The sequence below is a fragment of the Balaenoptera musculus genome, chromosome 4, assembly GCF_009873245.2.
Source record: "Balaenoptera musculus isolate JJ_BM4_2016_0621 chromosome 4, mBalMus1.pri.v3, whole genome shotgun sequence".
In the NCBI taxonomy this organism is placed as follows: Eukaryota; Metazoa; Chordata; class Mammalia; order Artiodactyla; family Balaenopteridae; genus Balaenoptera; species Balaenoptera musculus.
Window position 1 is genome coordinate 135,953,939 of NC_045788.1, and position 21,747 is coordinate 135,975,685.

The 21,747-nt window shown below is 42.2% G+C and overlaps 1 protein-coding gene across 1 annotated transcript in view; it reads left to right on the top strand.

Annotated features, from left to right (window-relative positions):
- Positions 1-18,780, top strand: part of DOP1B (DOP1 leucine zipper like protein B) — a 107,598-nt gene extending 88,818 nt beyond the window's left edge. Inside the window, 10 exon segments of the mRNA XM_036851233.1 lie at positions 2,176-2,258; positions 2,493-2,602; positions 2,726-2,872; positions 3,895-3,956; positions 4,461-4,589; positions 14,505-14,641; positions 15,693-15,748; positions 15,973-16,134; positions 17,635-17,764; positions 18,267-18,780. Of these exon segments, the coding sequence (XP_036707128.1) occupies positions 2,176-2,258; positions 2,493-2,602; positions 2,726-2,872; positions 3,895-3,956; positions 4,461-4,589; positions 14,505-14,641; positions 15,693-15,748; positions 15,973-16,134; positions 17,635-17,764; positions 18,267-18,518 (1,268 nt within the window). The 3' untranslated portion in view covers positions 18,519-18,780.
- The last annotated feature ends 2,967 nt before the right edge of the window (positions 18,781-21,747 follow it).

A 21,747-nucleotide genomic window follows, 5' to 3' on the forward strand; every position in this document is an offset into this window, starting at 1 on the left:
ATATGGGCTGCAGCAACCGAGAAGAGAAACTGGGAGTTCAGTTAAAAGGATTTCCTGGTGCTTTGGGCAAGAGAAGATGTTGGCTTAGAGGCATGGGCTCTAGAGAAAGGCGGACTGGTGTGAGTGCAGCGTCAGCAGAACTTGCCGATGGATTGCAAGTGGTAGTTTAAAGAAAAAAAAGGCAAACAAGGATGAGTTTGGGGTTTTTGTTGTTTGGTTTTTTGTTTGTTTTATTTATTTTTGGCTGCGTTGGGTCTTCATTGCTGCGCGAGGGCTTTCTCTAGTTGCGGGCGAGCAGGGGCTACTCTTCGTTGCGGTGCGCGGGCTTCTCATTGCAGTGGCTTTTCCCATTGTGGAGCACGGACTCTGGGCACACAGGCTTCAGTAGTTGTGGCTCGCGGGCTCAGTAGTTGTGGTTCGCGGGCTCTAGAGCGCAGGCTCAGTAGTTGTGGTGCACGGGCTTAGTTGCTCTGTGGCACGTGGGATCTTCCCAGACCGGGGCTCGAACCCTGCGTTGGCAGGCGGATTCGTAACCACTGCGCCACCGGGGAAGTCCCATGGCTTTCGTTTTTGGTTTAAACAATTGATTGATGTGGAAAAGTCTGAAGCAAGAATATTTTGGAGAGGGAGATGGAGCTTGGGTTTGCATGTGTTAAATTTGAGATGTCTGGGAAGGAATCAGAAAAGGTCACCAGCGTAGGAGGAAAAACCAAGAGAACATGGAGTCATGGAAACTATGAGAAGAGAGTGTTTCCAGAATGAGGGCGTAGGAATGCAGTGGAAGGCTGCTGAGAAGTAGCGTGAGATAAGGACAGAGACTCCCTGGATTTGATGGGGGTGGGACGGCGTGATTGGATGGAGAAGAGGACAGAGACGAGGAAGAGGAGACAGTGGGTGCTGATAACTCTTTGAAGTTTAGTCGTCAATAGGGCAGTAATGACGTAGTGCTAAGGACCAAAGAATATCTTTTATTCGGTTTGTTTTTCAATTGGAGTTAACCAAAGCATATCTGTATGGTGATGGAATAGTACAGCAGAGGGGAAGAAATTAATACCAAAGAGTGAAAGGATAGTTAGAAAGCAAAGTATTCGACAGCCATTGGGCCGGGATTAATATCGTAAATGGAATTAGCGTTCTTTGACAGGAGCCAGGAACATGTCTATCAAAACAGGAGACAAGGCAGAGAACACGGATATAAATGTTCCAGGTTAATAACGCATAGCGGCCAAACTGAGGGCGTTTCTGTTTGTTTACATTAATTTTCTCAGTGAAATATGAGATGAGGTTACCAGCTGAGGAGGGACAGGTATCGATGGTTATGGAGGGAGAAGGTGAAAGAATTATGTTGGAGACTGGGAAAGCCAGCACAGCGCTGAGGGACATGGGGGAGGGTTATCTAGTAGCATCAGGTCATTTTTGAGTTGCACAGTCATGACATAAAGTGAGATCCTTTTCAGAGTGGTCTGGTTTTCTCCGGAGCATTTAGCCGCATAGAACTGCATAGGCAATCATTGGGTTTAGCCAGCTTTGCATTTTTCTGGGTGAGTGCTTCAGAGAGAGAGAGAAGCAAAAAAGTTAAGGATGTTCGCAAGGTGGACGATAGACCCCAGGTGTGGGTGGGGAGATAGAGAAATGAAGACCTGGGGGGATTGATGGGTAGTTACGGAGGTGAACTCAGGGGGTTGGAGGCTTGTGCAAGGATTCAGGAAATTGTCAGAGCAGCATTCCAGGAGTAAGTGAGCAGGAAAGGTAAGATGTGGTCACGATAGGGTGCTGGAAATGGAGACTTTGGAAATTCATGAGGTCAAGGGTATGATGACGACAGTGGCTGGCTGGGCTGGAACAAAATATAAGCTTGCTGGAAAAGAAAAGACTAAGGGGCTCAGAGGCCAGGATGTTAGAGGGATCATCCAAGGGGATGTTGAAGTTCCAAAAGTGGTGATGAGAATAGAAGTGGGGAGGAAGACAGTTAGTTGGTGCTGATTTATTTGATCAAAATACCCAGATTCTTAGTTGCTGAAGTTGAACATGTTAGCAGAGAAGAATACGTAACATGTACGTACGTACAGAGTCAGTGTGAAAGGCGGGGGCTCATGACTCAAGTTCATCTGATGCTTTGGGGGCATAAATGGTGACCTGTTGTCCTGACTAAAACACACATGCCTCTTTCAGCAGATGCTGCTGCCGCCGCTTCAGCAATGGTGTCCGCGTCTGCCCCTTCGGTGTACAGCGTGCAAGCCCTCTCCCTCCTGGCAGAGGTACATATGCATCTGACTTGTCATCCCCCCACAGAAGTGAGGCTTTGCAAGGGCGTTCATTCTCAGGGGCCAGGGCGCACGGGCTGCACTGTCCCGGGTGAGTTCATAAGCCAGTCTTGGCCTCAAGCTGCCCCGTGGAGTTTCCTTGTTAGGTTGTGTATACCCCGAGGGCTAAATTTTGTATTGCCGCCTGCTTTAGGAGATTTCTGTTTTCTGGTGGTCCTGTTCTTCTAGGTTCTGGCGTCCCTCCTGGACATGGTTTATCGAAGTGATGAGAAGGAGAAAGCAGTGCCGTTGATCTCACGTTTGCTTTACTATGTTTTTCCTTACTTACGCAATCACAGGTAACGCCACCTTCTCCATTGTACCCCACCCATGTGTGGAAAGATAGCTTATGGGAAATGTGTCCAGCGGGGTTCCTTGCACCGTCTCTGACCTTGACCCTTTCCCCTTCCCACCCCTTTCAGCGCCTACAATGCCCCCAGCTTCCGGGCTGGCGCCCAGCTGCTGAGCTCTCTGAGCGGTTATGCCTACACGAAACGAGCCTGGAAAAAAGAAGTCCTGGAATTATTCTTGGACCCGGCCTTCTTCCAGATGGACACTTCTTGTGTGCAGTAAGAAATGCTGTCCTGATAAAAAACATGCCCTGAATCTTCAAGTGGAAAAGTGTTTGGGTTTCTGTAATTAATTCTCTTTCCTGAAATGGAAGCAGAGCTAGCATCAACCCAAATCACAGGACACCACTCGCAGGTTAACTGTGTATTTCTGGGAACAGAATTAAGTCTTTTAAAAACTACAGAGGTGTCTTTTTTTTAATCAGGAGAAGAATTTCAAGTAAGAGAGCATATTTTTCCTAAAGAGCATAGCATGGGGCTCCAGTGGTACTTGGTCTGGTACTGCTTTATCTTGTAATCACAAAATGCTTGACCAGCATTAAGATGACAGAGCTCCATGGCGACACCGCGGTGTCCCTGTCCCACTTCTCGGCTTGCACTCCCCGAGTCCTCACTGAGACCTTGAGGCTGGCCAGGCTCTGCGCGGGCGGTGGAGATCCGTGGAATCACAGGCACAGGATGAACGAGCTGTGCCTTTTTCTTGGAGGTCAGCAGAACCACTCGTAACTCTGCCCCTGGCTTGACTGAACAGGTCTTCATTAATGGCAGGGGTAGACGGTGGAGACTGGTCAGCTTTTCTATATGGGCTGAGGGTTTGTCCAGCCACCGCCAGCGGCCATGGCTGTAATCCTGTTGTACTGCGGGGAGCCCGTTGAGAACTAGTGGTATTTGTCTTCACAACCCCAATTCTTTCCATTAACACAAGTGTATGGACATCATCTGTGTGAACACATTTAAGGGCAACCCTTGCAAAAGCCAAGGTACCTTGACAATTTGTGTTTTCTTTTATGGTGAGCTGGGAATTATTCATTATTCCCTATGTTATTCATTCCCTATGTTAAGGTTATAAATGAAAAGCTTTTGCTTAACGTTTCCTTATATAAAAACTATTCATCCCTTTCACTAACTTTTCAGAAAGCAGTTTTTAATAGATCTTAAAGGGACATGTTCTTTTCTTGATGCTTTTAATCAGACTGTCACCCTTTGCATATTTAATTAATTTTGCTTTTTTTAATATCCAGTTGGAAGTCCATTATTGACCATCTTCTGACTCATGAGAAAACAATGTTTAAAGATTTAATGAGTAAGTTCTTCTGTTATGTGCACATAAGTCACACTTTAAAGGACCAATTCCTTTTGGTCATAATCAACTTTTACCACGTATTTCAGAGCCCAGCTCAAACATTTTTTAGGGCCATTTCAGCCACAGAGTGTAATGTGATGTGCAGGATATGTTGGGACTACGTGAATGAGCCTTCCTATTTCCAGTCTATTGACACGAATGCCTTTAACTACCTTTTTTGCAGTTTTGTAGCAGAGAAAATTCTTTTGAAAGTAATGATAAGTTGACCACAATTGGTTAGGAGTACTATCCTGTACCTCATATCCTCTTCAAATACCCCATCATTCAGTATCATGAAAGAAACAAGTACTTTTATAAATTTAAATATTTGAGTAACAACTACATGCCCTTAATCAAGATCATGATCTTTCACCAGGGAAGATAGGAAGAGTAGGAATTTCTCATCACTTACCTCTCATTGTAGTGTTCTCACTAAATGGAACTTATTTGCTCTATTTATTCCAGGCATGCAGAGCAGTTCTTTAAAACTGTTCTCAAGTTTTGAGCAGAAAGCCATGCTGCTAAAGCGCCAGGCTTTTGCCGTCTTAAGTGGAGAACTTGATCAGTACCACCTTTACCTTCCTCTGATCCAAGGTAAGAAGCCCTGCCCTTCCCCCAGCCCACCCCCCCCGCCCCCCACAGAGACAGGCCCAGAGTGGCCAACGTGGCTGGAAACCAGAGGGGCCCAGGGCAGGTGTTGGCAGTATGGTCAAACGTTAAATGAGTACTCAGCAGAGTGATTGTAGAAGAACTTTGGAAATATATCGGTAAATCTGAAATTTTATTTTAAAAATCAATTATTATGGGACTTCCCTGCTGGCGCAGTGGTTAAGAATCCGCCTGCCAATGCAGGGGCCACAGGTTCGAGCACTGGTCCGGGAAGATCCCACATGCTGCGGAGCAACTAAGCCCGTGAGCCACAACTACTGAGCCTGCGTTCTGGAGCCTATGAGCCACAACTACTGAGCCCACGTGCCACAGCTACTGAAGCCCGCACGCCTAGAGCCCGTGCTCCACAAGAGAAGCCACCGCAATGAGAAGGCCGCGCACCGCAATGAAGAGTAGCCCCCGCTCGCCGCAGACAGAGAAAGCCCGCGCACAGCAACAAAGACCCAACGCAGCCAAAAATAAAATATAAATAAATAAATTTATTTTTTTAAAAAAGGCAAGAGAAAAATCAATTATTATAATGCTATTAGTTTTTTAAATTTTTAGAAAATGTTATTTATTTATTTTTGGCTGCGTTGGGTCTTTGTTGCTGTGCATGTGCTTTTCTCTAGTTGCGGCGAGCGGGGGCTACTCTTCGTTGTGGTGCACGGGCTTCTCATTGCGGTGGCTTCTCTTGTTGCAGAGCACAGGCTCTAGGCATGGGGGCTTCAGTAGTTGTGGCTCGCGGGCTTAGCTGCTCCGCGGCATGTGGGATCTTCCCGGACCAGGGCTCGAACCTGTGTCCCCTGCATTGGCAGGCGGATTCTTAACCACTGCACCACCAGGGAAGTCCTATAATGCTATTAGTTTGTATTAGGTTGTTTTTTAAAGTCTGGCAGTGCTTCTTCAGCACTGTCTCCTGCTGGATCCCTCCTGCAGTACAGATACTAAGGCCAGTGACAGAGCAAGATTTTGGAGAAGTACCTGATTTTTCCTTAGCAGTTTTTTCTCTTCTTCATACTCGCGGTATTTTTTGTCTGCTTCAAGAATGAATGATCGTGGATATTATACATGGTTTTAAAGGTTTTTCCCCCTCCTCATAAAATGTTGAGGTGGCAAAGTGAGCATTCTGTTTTAATTCATCCTCCTCCAAGACACAAAAGAACTCTCAAACAGGAATGTGTTTTCCTTAAGACACGTAGCCTAAATGGAATATAATAAAATAAACAAAAAAGCTTTCAAGAATCATATGAAATATCATGAAGACTAGTATAACAAACAATTTTACAAATATTAGAATTATGGTGTAAATCCTTTTGGGGGGCTCAGACTTATTAAAGTATAATTTACATACAGTTCTGGCTATAGAGTTCTATGAATTTTGATAAACACATGTAGTCACGTAACCACCACTGCAGTCAAGATACGGAACATTTCCAACACCCCAGAAAGTTCACTCGTGCCCCTCAGAAGGCATCTCCTCTGCTTACCCCCTGACCCTATCAACCACTACATCTTCTTTCTGTTCATATAGTTTCATCTTTTCTGGAATGTCCTATAAATGTGAATGTGATTAGACAGTGTATAGCCTTTGAGTCTGGCTTCTTTTGTATTTGAGAGTCATTCATTCTGTTGTATTTATCAATAGCTTATTTCTTTTTATTGCTATTTATCTATAGTATTCCATTCTGTGATTTGTTTACCAGATCACCAGTTGAACATTTGTGTTGTTTCCACATAGAATTATGATATAAATCTCTTACTCTACCCTCTTAAAAAATGCTCTTATAAATATCTGTCGGCTCACAAAGCATGTGCTTTTCGTAAATATTTGTATTAATTCTCAGCCCACGTCCCTACTTGATTAACCACTTGAAAGGTCTTAATTATTTTAGGTCAAAACATTAACAGCTTTCGTGGGTATTAATTATGACAGTATTTTATATTTGCAATAATGAAAATACCATTATACTTCTACTGACATAATTTCAGCCTGTAAAGCACGTAAGGTGTTCATGACCTAACGTCTTGAATACTTAAGATGTATAAAAGTGAATATTCAGATATTGACAAATCCTTACTTGAATTACTAACAGGAGGCTGCTTAGGTCAGAGGGTGACCAGGAATGCCGTTAAAGGCGATGGCAGCCCTCCAGAGACTTTGCTCAGTGCAGAGTCAAAGCTGAACTTTGTTGCATCCTTACAGGATTTAAAGGGGAGAGAGAACAACGGGAACCACATTTCCTCTAGTTCACGGGCGGCGTCTGTGATGGTGCTTTATGCACCTGGCCATCAGACGGTGGTCCAAAAGGGCAGCGTGAAGTTCACTTTCTCAGCAGGAGAGCATGGTAGGCAGTGCATTGTACAATCCTTGCCATGCCTTCTCACTTTGGGAGAAACACCTGCGCCTTCTCTCCCCCATGTCCCATCACATACTCTCCTAAAACCTGGGGTGAGGCCCAGAGAGCTAAAGAGACAGTATTAGATGTGTAGAACAAGAAGAGAACAGACAATGGCCTTTTTCAATCAGTGGTATGGAGAATCTGACTATGGCAGGGTGTAAACATCCAATTCTGAGAAATCATGGCTTGGAGAGGGAGAGAGAAGTAGAGGCAACATAATATATACATTATATATTATATACATACAACATATATGAAAGTCAGCATAATGCTGACTTTAACTAGGAGATGGTTTGGGGGTCCTTGGGGAAAGAGGAATTTCTCCAAATAAATACCCTCCACTTTGGATAGCTCAAGTGCTGTTTTTTTTTTCTTTTTTTAAAAAACTACATGTTTGAAAAAGTAGGATGGACTTCCCTGGTGGGCCAGTGGTTAGGGCTTCGCACTTACACTGCAGGCGGCACAGGTTCGATCCTTGGCCGGGGAACTAAGATCCCTCATGCCACACAACGCAGCCAAAAAGTAAAAAATAAAATAAAATAAAAATACCTGTTTGAGTCCTTGTTTTAAAAAAATAAGAGGAAGAAGTAAACATGTTTACCCCCTTCCGTTTTTTGCTAACTGACAGTTTGCAAAGCACTTGCCTCTGTACTGTCATTGTCTCCAGGACTGTGGACAGGCCCAGCTTCCCTGAGGTCCTGGGGTGATGGGATTCGGAACATTCTCTGACAGTCTTGGGACATTGACTGGCCCCATGGAGCAGTGACGCCCCAGTCAAGGGAGTAGAGGCATCCGGAAGCTCTTAAGTTGCACACCATGGTGAATAGTTGAGGCCAAATCAAAAGAGGCAGGAATGGGGAAGGTCTGGCATTTCTCCTCTGGGGTCCTCACCCCCGACTGACCATCATCAAGTAGCACTGGAAGAGGTCGATCGATGCACTCAGGGTGCAGAGCTGAGCAGCTCCTTACATCTTGGCTCGTAGTGACATAAATTTTACGTTGATCTCAAAAGCAGTAAATCGGCTCAAAGCAATTATTTTTTAAACAGGAGGGACGATAAAATGCTGCTTGTCTAGGATGAAAGGAGGACAGACTACAGAGGCCCCTGATGAGGGGATCAGAAAGGTCTAGAGGGAACACTGTGTTCCCTCTAAGCTGATGAGTGTGGCTCATTCCAGGTCCACTGAAGTCCTTCCCATCGTTTAAGTTTTCTTCATTGTCCTTTATCAGCTCCATTTTTACATCAGGATACTGGTGCTCAGAGAGACTAACACCTGCTTAAGGTTGCATTGCCGCTAACTGGCAAAACCTGGACTGAAATCTGAGCCCTGTGGCTCCCAGCAGCAGGCTGTGTTCTTTAGTAGGTACCCTTTGAGGCAGGCGAGTTTCACAGATGGGAAATGGGCTCAGCAAGATTATGCGGCCAGCCTAAACGAGGTTCTGCAACCTTGACAGTGGTGCAGGGATTCTGGCTCAGGGCTCTCTCTGGCTCTGCTCACCAGGACTCCTTAAGCCTGTAAGGTTTATCACTCAGCTAAGAAAGGAATATTAGAGATTCTAAAATAGATCATCTTGGCTGAAGAATAATCTCACGAATTTAGCTTTTATTTGGAGCATCAATATGAAATATGCCCCATGTGTACAAACCACTTTTTTTTTTAATACTTTTTATCTCAAAGTAGATTAAGACTCACAAGAAGTTGCACAAATAGTACCTAGTGTTCCTGTGTACTGTTCGTCCAGCTTCCCCCATGATGACATCTCACATAAGCATAGTTCCTCATCAAAACCAGGAAATTGATGTGGGAGTATTACCATAACTCAACTTGAGACTTTTTCAGATTTCACCAGTTTCTACAATGCATTCTTTATGTGTGTGTTTGTGTGTCTAGTTCTATGAACGTATCCCACATACAAATTCTTGTAGCCAACACCACAACCAGGATTTAGAACTCTTCCCTCGCTACAAAGCGACACCCTCAAGTCACTCACTGCTTTATATAGTCACACCCTCCACCCAGCCCTAAACCCTGGAAACCACTGATCTGTTCTCCATCACTTTAATGTTATATAAATGGAATCATACATCATGCGTATTATGTAAATGTCACCTTTTGAGATTAGCTTTTTTCATTTAGTACAGTGCTTTTGAGATCCATCCAAAGGCAAGTGGGGTATGTTCATGGGTGTATAAAGAGTTTGATCTTTTTTAATGAGTAATAATACTCCATTTTGTGGCTGTACCGCAGTTCATTTATCCATTTACCTGATGGACATCTGGGTTGTTCTAGTTTTTGGTATTAGAAATAAAGCCTAGGGGCTTCCCTGGTAGCGCAGTGGTTAAGAATCTGCCCGCCAATGCAGGGGACACGAGTTCGAGCCCTGGTCCAGGAAGATCCCACATGCTGTGGAGCAACTAAGCCCGTGCACCACAACTACTGAGCCTGCGCTCTAGAGCCTGTGAGCCAAAACTACTGAGCCCACGTGCCACAACTACTGAAGCCCACGCGCCTAGAGCCTGTGCTCCACAGCAAGAGAAGCCACCTCAATGAGAAGCCCGCTCACCGCAATGAAGAGTAGCCCCTGCTCGCCGCAACTAGAGAAAAGCCCACGCGCAGCAACAAAGACCCAGTGCAGCCAAAAATAAGATAAATGAAATAAATAAATTAAAAAAAAAAAAGAAATAAAGCCTCTGGCGATCCAGTGGTTAGGACTCTGTTCTTTCACTGCAGAGGGCCCAGGTTCAATCCCTGGTCAGGGAACTAAGATCCTGCAAGCTGGGATAAATGCACAAGGGTTTGATTACTGGGTTCTATGGTAAACGTGTGTTTAACTTTATAAGAAACTGCCAAACTGTTTTCCAGAGTGGATGCACCATTTTGCATTCCCATTTAAACAGTAATTCAAATGTCATTATCCTTTTTTTTTTAACACTTTTATTTTATTTTTTAATATTTATTTATTTATTTGGTTGCACTGGGTCTTAGTTGTGGCAGGTGGTCTCCTTTTAGTTGCAGCTTGTGGGCTCCTTAGTTGAGGTTCGCCAGCTCCTTAGTTGTGGCACGTGGGCTCCTTAGTTGTGACTTGTGAACTCTTAGTTGCAGCGTGTATGTGGTATCTAGTTCCCTGGCCAGGGATCAAACCCGGGCCCCCTGCATTGGGAACGCGGAGTCTTAACCACTGAGCCACCAGGGAAGTCCCTCATTATCCTTTTGATGTGTTTAGAGATACCCCTACTTTCATTCCTGATATTGGTAATTTGCTTTCTCTCTTTTTTGGTCAGTCTTTCTAGAGGTTTGTCACTTTTCTTGTTCTTTTCGAATAACCACATTTTAATTTGATTGATTTTTCTACATTATTTTTGTTTGTTTTGTTTCCAGTTTCATTTATTTCTGCTTTTTATTATGCCCTTCTTTGTCCTTGCTTTGGTTTTATTTTGTTCTTTTTCTGGTCTTGTGAGGTAGAGGCTTGGATTATAGATTTGAGTGCTTTCTTCTTTTATAATGTAAGCATTTAGTGCTATAAATTTCCCTCTCAGCAATACTTTAATTGTATCCCACAAAATCAGATATATTGTAATTTTCATTCATTTCTTTATATTTTTTATTTCCTTTGATACCTCTTCACCCCGTATCTAATTTAGAAGTTTGTTAATTTCCAAGTGTTTCTGGTTATCTTTCTGTTATTAATTTCCAGTTTGATCCCATTATGGTCAAAGAACCTTCTTTGTAGGATTTAAATTTCTTGAAGTTCGGTTATATCATGGGTCATAAAGCAGTCTTGGTGAATGTTCCACGAGCACGTAATGAGATGTGTTCTGCTGGTGTTGAGTGGAGTGTTCTACAAGTGTTTATTAGATCCTGTCGGCTGAAGGTACTGCTCACTTCTATATCCTTACTGACTGTTTTCCTAGGAGTTCTATCAGTCATGGGATAGGGATGTTGAAGTTCAGCTACAGTTGTCAGTACTTATTCTTCTTTGAGTTCTGGCAGTTCTTTCTTCGAGTATTTTACACCTCTTGTTTGGTGAACAGACATTTAGGAATGTTATATCTTCTTGTTGAACTGACCTTACCACTGTGTAATGTCCCTCTTTGACCCTGGTACTTTCCTTTGCTCTGAACTCTATTCTGTCCTATATTAATAGCGCCACTCGGGCTTTCTTAAAATGTTTGCATATTGTATCTTTTTCTGTCCTTTTACCTTTAACCTACTTATATTATTATATATTTTTAAGTAGTTTTATCTTTTTTTAAAATTTATTTATTTCATTTATTTTTGGTTGTGTTGGGTCTTCGTTGCTGCGTGGGCTTTCTCTAGTTGTGGCGAGCGGGGTCTACTCTTCGTTGTTGAGCACGGGCTTCTCATTGCGGTGGCTTTTCTTGTTGCGGAGCACGGGCTCTAGGCGTGCGGGCTTCAGTAGTTGTGGCGCGCAGGCTCAGTAGTTGTGGCACATGGGCTTAGTTGCTCCGCGGCATGTGGGATCTTCCTGGACCAGGGCTCAAACCCGTGTCCCCTGCATTGGCAGGTGAATTCTTAACCACTGCGCCACCAGGGAAGCCATGTTGTTATATTTGAAGTGAGTTTTGTGTAAGATAACATACAACTGGGTCATTCCTTTTATCCATTCAACCAGTCTCTTTTAATTGACGTGTCATGTCAGGATATATTATGCCATTTTGTTTATTTTCTGTTTGTTCCTTGTTTTTCATTCCTTTTGTTTCCCTTTTCCTATTTTCCTGAGGTTACCTGAACATTTTTTTGGCGTTCCATTTTGATTTATTTAAAGTGGTTTGGGGGTATATCTCTTTATATAGCTTTTTGCAGTGGTTGCTCTAGGGATTACAGTGAACATAGAATATACATACTTACTGTGATCTACTAGTATCAATATTTTACCACCATTTGCTTTTCTCCCATGTGATATAGTTGTCTGAAATACTACGTTTACATACTAGAACCATAAGAGATAGAGATACACTTTTTGCTTTCACTGTCCAACATAAATACTCAAGAGGAAAGGATATTATTTATACTCATTTATTTACCCTTTCTATTGCTCTTTAGTCATTCCTGATGTTCCATGTTTCCTACCATTATCATTTCCTTTCTGTCTGAAGAACATCATTTAGCCATTCTTTGAGGGCAAATCTGTTAACAAGTTTTCTTAGTTCTCCTTCATTGAGCCTTTTTTTTTTTCACCTTCATTCATCTTGGTTTGGTTTGGTTGTTTTTTTTTTTTTCTTTCACCTTTATTCTGGAAGGATGTTTTCATTGGAAATAGAAGAATTCTGGGTTGAAGTTCTTCTTTCAGCACTTGAAAAATGGCAACTTCTTTCTGACTCTATGGTTTCTAATGAGAAATCTGCTATTATTCGAATTATTCTCCCTTTTAGGTAATGTATAATTTCCCTCTGACTGCTATCAAGATTTTTTTCTTTGTCTTTAGTTTTCAGAAGTTTGATTATGTGACTGAACATGATTTCTTTGGTTTTATCCCTTTTAGAGTTCACTCAGCTTCTTTTATTTGTAGATGTACGTCTTTCACCACATTTGGAAAGTTTTCAGTCATTTTTAAAATATTTTTCCAACCTATACTCTTTTTTCTCTTTTTCTGTGATTCCAGTGCACAAATGTTAGATCTTTGGTTGTCCCACTGGTCTATGAGACTCTGTTCATTTTTTGTTTTTCTGATATTTTCTCTCTCCTTTGTTCAGCTCACATAATTTCTATTGATTCTGTCTTGGATTCCCCTCTTCCTCTGTCATCTCCATTCTGCTGTTGAGCTCAACAGTAAGTTTTTCTATCTTGGTGATTCTATTTTTTAGCTCTAAAATTTCTATTTGACTTTTCTTTGTATCTTGTATTTTTTTGCTGACACTTTCTATTTCTTATTTGTTTCAAGTGTCCATAATTGGTTATTAGAGTATTTTTAGATAGCAGCTTTAAAATCCTTTTCCAATAATTCCAACCTCTGTATTATGTCTGCATTGGTGTCTTTTGGGTATCTTTTCTCATTCAAGTTGAGATTTTTGGCATTCCAGGTTACATTCTTTTCAATTGCCTAAGCTGGGATAAAATAAAAAATTTAAAAACCACATGGAACGCACTTCCAGGTCATTCCTTAAGTCCCAAGGTTCCTACCCAGTCCTGCCACCTTTCCTTCACCTGTTTTCTGATAGTTGGTTTATGTATTTTTGTTCAAGGTTTTTGTTTGTTTGCAGTTAGATAAATAGGATGTATTACACTTACTCCATCTTGTCCAGAACCAGAAGCACAAACCACTCTTTAAAAATGCCAACCTGGGGCTTCCCTGGTGGCGCAGTGGTTAAGAATCCACCTGCCAGTGCAGGGGACACGGGTTCGAGCCCTGGTCCAGGAAGATCCCACATGCCGCAGAGCAACTAAGCCCGTGAGCCACAACTACTGAGCCCGCGTGCCACAACTACTGAAGCCTGCGTGCCTAGAGCCCATGCTCTGCAACAAGAGAAGCCACCACAATGAGAAGCCTGCACACCACAACGAAGAGTAGCCCCTGCTCGCTGCAACTAGAGAAAGCCCGTGTGCAGCAACGAAGACCCAACACAGCCAAAAATAAATAAATGAACAAATAAAAAATAAACATAAAATCCATCCATTTAAAAAAAAAAATGCCAACCTGTTTGTCAAGTGTCTGATCTATGCATGATCCTTCATTTGGTCAGAGTATTTTTAAAGGCAAGAAGTAAAAACCCACTTAAGCTACCTCAAGTAAAGAGAAGTTTATTACTAATTTACTATAGCGAATCTTAAGCAGCATGACCATAGTTCAGCTGTTTCCTATGGCAATTTGTCATCTTCCTAAGAAACCTTAAATTATGGGAAAAAATCACATTCTGCAAACAGTTATTTCAGTGGAGAAGTGGGGAAGACTGTTAGGGACTAGAGAGTTTACCTTTTTTTCTTTTTCCTGCAGGAATTAAAGTTTTTGTCATGGTCATCAAATCTAAACTTTACTGAATAATTCTATTTTATTCACGCACTTCACTTGCCATTCCTCACCCCCAAAATATAGTGTCATCTGCCAACCAATCTATATGATCTCATAGTTGCATCACTCGCCAAAGACTCTTCAGTTTCTGTGTCTCATGTTTCATATTCTTAGAAGAATAATTACATGTTCATTGATCACACACTGGATTTCTGACTTGAGCCAGAAGTTGATGCCTTTCTACTCAGCTGCAGCAGGGGAATAAGAGGAACTTGATTCACTTCTTTAGCAAAAACCACAAACTGCTGTGCCTCACAAAGAACAGTGCTGGGGGCAAACACGGGGCACAAAACCATTCTCCCAGCACCCATCTCATGTATGAGGTTCTTGTCAAATGTCAAAGCAATTGCAATTTTATTATTCCTCTTTGTCTAGTGAGAAACTCCGAACTGCATATTTGTGTGACATCTCTAAAATCTTCTTTCCTTAGAACGCCTGACAGACAATCTCAGAGTTGGACAGACATCCATAGTTGCTGCTCAGATGTTTCTTTTTTTCAGAGTTTTGCTGCTAAGAATATCTCCTCAACATTTGACTTCACTGTGGCCAATAATGGTCTCTGAATTGGTAAGTGCAAATATTTCACTCTTGAAAGCAAAATTGGAGCTTTTAAAAATGCTTTTTCAGGAATAATATATTATTTCATATATATCTAATTTTATCTGCAAAATTTTCAATCACGTTGGTAGTGCATAGTCAGCTCTTGCTTAAATAGAGATATTTTATCCTATAATCATAGTTGCTCTCTCAGTGTCAGTTATTCCAATTAATCTGTGCAGTTTGATATTATTTGCTTTTTTCTTTTTTTTTTTTTTGGGCCGTGCTATGTGGCTTTAGGGATCTTAGTTCCCCGACCAGGACATGGCAGTGAAAGTGCTGAGTCCTAACCACTGGACCACCAGGGAACTCCCTATTTGCTATTTTTTAAACTCTTTTTTTTTTCCCAATTTTATTGAGATATGTGTCATATAGCCGTGTGTAAGTTTAAGGTGTACAACTTGATTTGACTGAAGTATATCATGAAATGATTAGCACAGTAAGTTTAGTTAACATCCATGACCAGGGATTGAACCCACGCCCCCTGCATTGGAAGCACGGAGTCTTAACCACAGGACCACCATGGAAGTTCCTTGTTTTATTTTTTTAGATTCCACTTATAAGGGAGATCATACAGTATTTGCCTTTCTCTTCGTATTTCACTTAGTATAATGCCCCCAAGGTCCTTCCATGTTGCTGGAAATGCTAGGATTCCTCCTTTTTCATGGCTGAATAATATTCCATTGTGTATATATAAAACAATTTCTTTATGTATTTATCTGTTGATGGACATTTAGGTTGTTTCCATGTCTTGGCTACTGCAAATAATGCTGCCCATTTTTTAATTGGATTATTTGCTTTTTTTTTGTTACTGAGTTGTATGAGTTCTTTATATATTTTGGATATTATCCTATCAGATATTTGGTTTGCAGATATTTTTTCCCATTTCATAGGTTGTCTTTTCATTTTTTTGATTGTTTCTTGTGCTTTATTTGCTATTTTGTATGGACATATAAATTTTAAACATTAAGCTAGGTTTACTCTCTCAAATAGTAACTTGAATTCACATTTTTTTTTAAAGATTCAGACATTCATACAGCTTGAAGAAGATCTGAAAGAGGACGATGAATCATTGAGGTAAGTAGTACAGCAGTCTGCACACATATATGAAGATTAATGGACATCACCTTATGATGCAGGGTTATCTAACACTAAATACTGTTTTCCTGAAGTAGTTGTGAAGGGACCAGCTATTCTGACCATTTCTTAAAAGGAAAACCTTCTTACGGACATTGCATAGGCAAAAGGACCACAGCAGATGTGAATGAATTTATAACAAGAGTTTCTTTGCAAATTTACAGAAACAGCAACAAAATCAACAGAATAAAAGTTTCAGTCTCTGATGGAAATGGGCCCTCGACGGGGGAGATACCCCAGAGTGAACTTATCCTATATTTATCAGCTTGCAAATTCTTGGACACAGCACTTTCTTTTCCACCTGACAAGATGCCGCTGTTTCAGATGTAAGTCAGGGAAGACCACGTGTCTTCTTTGAAGGAGGTGACTTTCTTTCCTTGCGAGCATTTTCACTTTTTCTTTCCTGTACAGTATATAAGACACCACAGCATGGGTTACTAGTGGCCGAGGGGCCTGCTCAGAATACCAAGTTTCACATTACTTGCAACATCTGTGGTTTGGTGAATTTGGCTCACAGTAGTGTTTATGTATGGGTTTCTCTTTCTCTCTCTCTCTGTGTGTGTGTGTGTGTGTGTGTGTGTTTAGGTGGGTTTTGCTATTGGGTTCTTATAAAACAGAGTCGCCCACTGGTGATCCACACTGGGTTTGTATAATTTTTTTGTCTCTTTGTTTTTAATTAAATAAATGGAACATGCCGTCTCCAATTGGCTCTGCCCTTGTTGGCTCACATTTCCTGTAGGCTTAACACAGCTGCTCATATGTTTAATTTCATGCCTGGCCCCAGATGCCACTTCTCTCTGTCCTATTCCCCTAAAGAGTGAAATCATGTAGAAATGTTTGTGGTTAGAAACACTAAGTGAAAGAAGCCAATCTGAAACGGCTACATACTGTCTGATCGCAACTATATGATGATCTGTAAAAGGCAAGACTGTGGAGACAGTAAACAGCTGAGTGTGTGCCGGGGGGAGGGGAGAGCGAGGCAGAGCACAGAGGATTTTTAGGGCGGTGAAACTACTTCGTATGATACATGTCATTGCACACCTGTCCGAGTCTATAGAAGTTACAGCACCAAGAGTGAACCCTAAGGTGAACTCTGGACTTTGGGTGATGATGTTGAGTCAGTGTCAGTTCATCGACTGTAACAAATGTACCCCTCTGGTGGGCGTGCTGGTAGTCAGGGAGGCTGTGCACGGCAGAGCAGGGCCCAGGGCAAGTGGGAAACCTCTGTACTTTCTGCTCAATTTTGGGTGAACCTAAAACTGCTCTAAAAAAGAAAGTTTTTTTTTTTTAAGTGAGTTCCAATGTACATGAGTATGCACAGCACCATTAATCATAATAGGCAAAAGGTAGAGAAATGTCCATCAGTTGACCAGTGGATAAATAACATGTGGTGTGTCCATACAATGAAATATTCTACAATACAAAGAAATGAAGTACCGACACATGCTACAGCATGGATGAACCTTGACAATGTTAAGTGAAAGAAGCCAGGCACAAACAACCATGTATTATGTGATTCCATTTATATGAAATGTCCAGTCTAAAAAAATCTGTACAGACAGAAAATAGATTAGTGGTTACCTAGATCAAAGGGGTGTAGTGGATTGAGGGGTGAGAGCTAACGGGAACAGGGATTCTATTTGGGGTTATGAAAATATCCTAAAATTGATTATGGTGATGGATGTACAATTCTGTGAATATACCAAAAGCTATTGATTTGTACACATTAAACCGGTGAATGTGATTTACATCTCAGTAAAACTGTTTATAACTCTTTAAGTGGGCTCCAAGCCAGCATGCCTGACCTCAGATTTTTTTTCCTCCAGTTACAGGTGGGCATTTGTTCCAGAAGTGGACACAGAGGGCCCTGCCTTCCCGTCGGATCTAGAGGAGAATCACCAAGAATGCAAACCCCACACTGTCAGGATTCTCGAACTTCTAAAATTAAAATATGGGGTAAATGTTTTCCTTTCTAACAGTTATATTTGTGGCAGAGGGGAGAAAGGCTAGGCAGTGAGTGAAGTACTTCATATGCTATTTGATTTTAATGACTTTGAACCGTTTTCAGAATGCCTCCTAACTGAGTGTTCCAACTTGGAGATGGTTATAAATTTCATCTCTGTTTTAGCATTTCTATGTCACTTTCTCATCCCAGTTGCTAAGAGGTAAAGCCTCCTGGGTGACACAGTCCTGTAGAAGCAGTCTTGCCCGCAGAGTTCCTCTGTGACTCAGAGGAAGAGCCTGCAGGAGAGGTGACCGTGGCCCCAGCGGGCTGGGCTCAGGGTGAAATCCTGGTGAAAGATGGCAGCTGAAGACCTAGGATTTGAGTTGATGCTGCTACCATCAGCGCTGACAGTGAATTTCATAAAGGACCCATCTCTTAGCTTTCACCGCCTGCATGTGCCTCGCGTGCATCTCTAACCCTTAGCAAAGCCATGTCATTGTGGGTCTCTTGCAGGAAATCGGCAGCTCAGATGAGATCACCACGAAGAGCGAGTTCCCTCTTCTGCGCCAGCGTTCTCTTTCCAGCATTAGGCAATTGATGCCATTCTTCAAGACTCTAAATTGTGCTTTTAAAACCCAAAGTAAACTGCCTGCTGACACCCGAGGCCCTCTACTTGTGGAGTTTCCCGTCGCAGATAGCTCAAGGGTCTTGAAGCAACTGGAAGAATGTGTCGAATATGATTTTTTGGAACATCTAGAATGTTAACCTTGTAAGCCAGAACTTGTTTAATCCATTTACTGAGACTTCGAGAAAAACCAGGATATATTCAAAACAAAAAAGGAGCCAGGATAGTGCTTTTAAACAAGTCTGTCTCAATTTTGAAAGTAAATTTCAGATCATTTTTCTGGTGGGCAACAAAATACACCTCCCTGAATGCCATGTAATATTTTTGGATCTGATTTTATGTTTCTTCCTCAATTTATGTAAAGAAATAAAATTAATATATCATCTAATGGTGGCACAAAATTTGTAATATAAAGTAGAGGATGGAGAGATTGAAGAGTTGTTTTCTTTGTTGCAGATATATGGGTCTGCGTCAGTACACCTCTCTAAAAATCTTAACTTGTTGACTATTATTTTAACCTTTCTTACATATGTCCCTTTAAACATTTATTTTGGTACCACATTTTAAAATGAAAATATATTATTTTCTGAAAATACTAATTGCCCGTTACCATTGACTATTCAGCAGAGGTGGGAGCTTGAAGATATCTCAGTGTATTTAACTCATGCCCAGTAAAAGTCACGTGCTCACACTATTCTGCTGGGTAAGAAATACATAGTTTTCAAATGTCTGACAGCTGTAACCTTAGTTGTGGTACCACAGTGTGCCTGGCCAGCACTTTCCATTTAACATAAAGCAGTCAGCGTGGTCACGGAGCCTCTAATGCCTGAAACTATTGTCAGGGAAACTCACTCTTTGGACTCTTCCTTATTACTCTGTCCTTTCTGGGATCTCTTTACCTCTCCGCAGACATCACTGTTGATGAAAATAATCCCTTCCTAGGCACGGACTCCTCCAGGCTGGCAGCGTGTCACCCCACTCTTTTCGAGCCTCTTTGTCTCATGCCAACTTCCTTATTTAGACTCCCTCTTGGTGCCCATCCTCTGCGGTGAACACCCTCACTCTGCGCCAGTGCGCGGGGCTTGCCTGCCAGACCTGCCTAGCTCATGTCCCCTTTTCAGCCACCAGGGCGTTCCATGACCTCATTTTCCGGGCCAGACGATGCAAACTGTCCTAATGCGTGCTCTCAGATCCATCCTTTCTATAGACAAGGGTGTTTGGGAACTTGACCAACATTATTGGTTAAGTTTCTCCTAACATTCTACTACGTATTAGTTTGTGACACTGCAGAAGCAATTTGTGTCACTAGCCCCAAGATGGGATATGGGGAGCACAGAACCACTTGGTTCCCTAAATAAGGGCTAAAAGTAAGACTCAAAAAGCACCACCATATATGGGTATTCATACAAATACGTGTTAAAAATTACATGGAGGGGCTTCCCTGGCGGTCCAGCGGTTAAGACTCCTCGCTTCCACTGCAGGGAGTGCGGCTTTGATCCCCGGTTGGGGAACTAAGATCCCGCATGCCGTGTGGCACAGCCAAAAAAAATAAGAAACAAAATAAATAATTACATGGAAACTATGTTGTTTGTGTGTGTGGGGGGGGTATCTTTAAAATCATTTGCAAGTTTGGTCACTAAAATGTTAAATATTGAAGTGTAGAATTGTGAATTCAATGTAACTTATATGATGAGTTCCCCATAATTCAGGTTGTGAGGAGATAACCGTATGCTGATCAATAGTTAACATCAAGCTGGGTGCATATGATCATGTATCAAAATTGACAACAAAACTAATAGCTTATTTATATCATCAGTAGCTATTATGCCATGAAAGGTAGTTCTTGTATCTGTACCTAGATTTACAAATTTTTTCTTTTTTTCTCTCCAGTATCTAAAATAGCTTAATGGTCTCGGTCAATACCATATATAATTTAATCCTTATTTATTAATGGAAATCTTAAAAGGGATTTAATAGTACATCTCTGTTTATCATAGAACACCAAGAAAGAAGTCTTATAAATGTGATGTACATCTAAGTCTTTTGTCAGTGTACACACCACAGTGGGTGAGGACATAGGCTCTGAATTCAATTTGGGTTTGTTATTCAGCTTTACCCACATGCTAGGCTGGACATATACTTTGTGCCTCAGTTTTCTCATCTATAAAATGGAAATATCGACTGTAACTACCCCTCAGGGTTATAGCAACTAACCCCCTCTGTGCTCCCACTGTGGTTTATATAGTTGTTCTTTTTCACTTGACTTTTTTTTTTTGGCTCTTTGATGTCTTTTTTTTTTTAACTTTTTGTTTTATGTTGGAGTATAGTTGATTGACAATGTTGTGTTAGTTTTAAAAGAGAAAATGGAGATTTTTTTTTTCAGTATGAGGAAAAGCAAAATTAGCAGTTCTTTTTTTTCCTTCCCACCGGAGACGCTTCTGCACCCCACGTGGAAGACGGCCGCTGTGACTCATTTCCTCTCAGAAGGAAGTTAAGCCGTGTGTCCAGCCCAAGGACCAAAGTGCCACTGCTCTGGGGGCAAACAGTGTGCTGGGTCCCGTGCGCTAACAAAGCGGACTTTGGAGCGCACGGAGCTGCAGGAGGGTGTGGTGGGGACGTATCCCTTATGAGCGGGCATGAATGGTCGTCACCACTGGATGGCTTCCCAGGGCCCAGGCGTAGCGCTGAGCGCATCACGTGGATGATTTCCTAACCCCCTTAGGAGGTAGGGACTGTTCCTCAGTTCTCCACAGTCAGCAGAGCCAGGAACCGAAGCCTAGGTCTGTCTTGCTCTAGAGCCACTATGCTCTCAAGCCCAGGGCTGAGAAGGTTAAACAGGAAAACGCTGCGAGGGCTGCTGCCGCGCGGGGCCGCTTGGGAGGCAGCTTCCGAGGCCGCCCCGCCCAGCCGGCTTCCTGCCCAGCCGGCTTCCTGCCCAGCTGGCTTTCTGCCGAAGCGGCTCCTCCCAGGGCCTCGGCACAGAGAAGGTGGCTCCTGCCCCTCAAGGTGCGGTGAGGTGTGTTTTAAAGCGGAACAAGCCTTATTTTCCAGCATTTGTGCTATGCCCAGTTAAATTAGAAGTAGCTGGATTCATCAAGATGGTTGATGAAGACTGTAATTAAAAGCTTTGAAAAAAAAAAAAAAAAGCTTTGAACAACAACCTGGGAGATCAGACAGAATCTGGCCTTTGGAATTAAATTGAGGTAAGACAATGCCTTCTACCAGGTATCATTTGCAGTTTAGCAGGACACACAGACGCATGAACATGGAAAAGTGACACCATCAAAGAAGAGTCCACCCATTCTACACTAAGGGGCAACTGGACGTTGTGAGAGTCACTACGTAGTATCCTACCATGCTTACATGTTT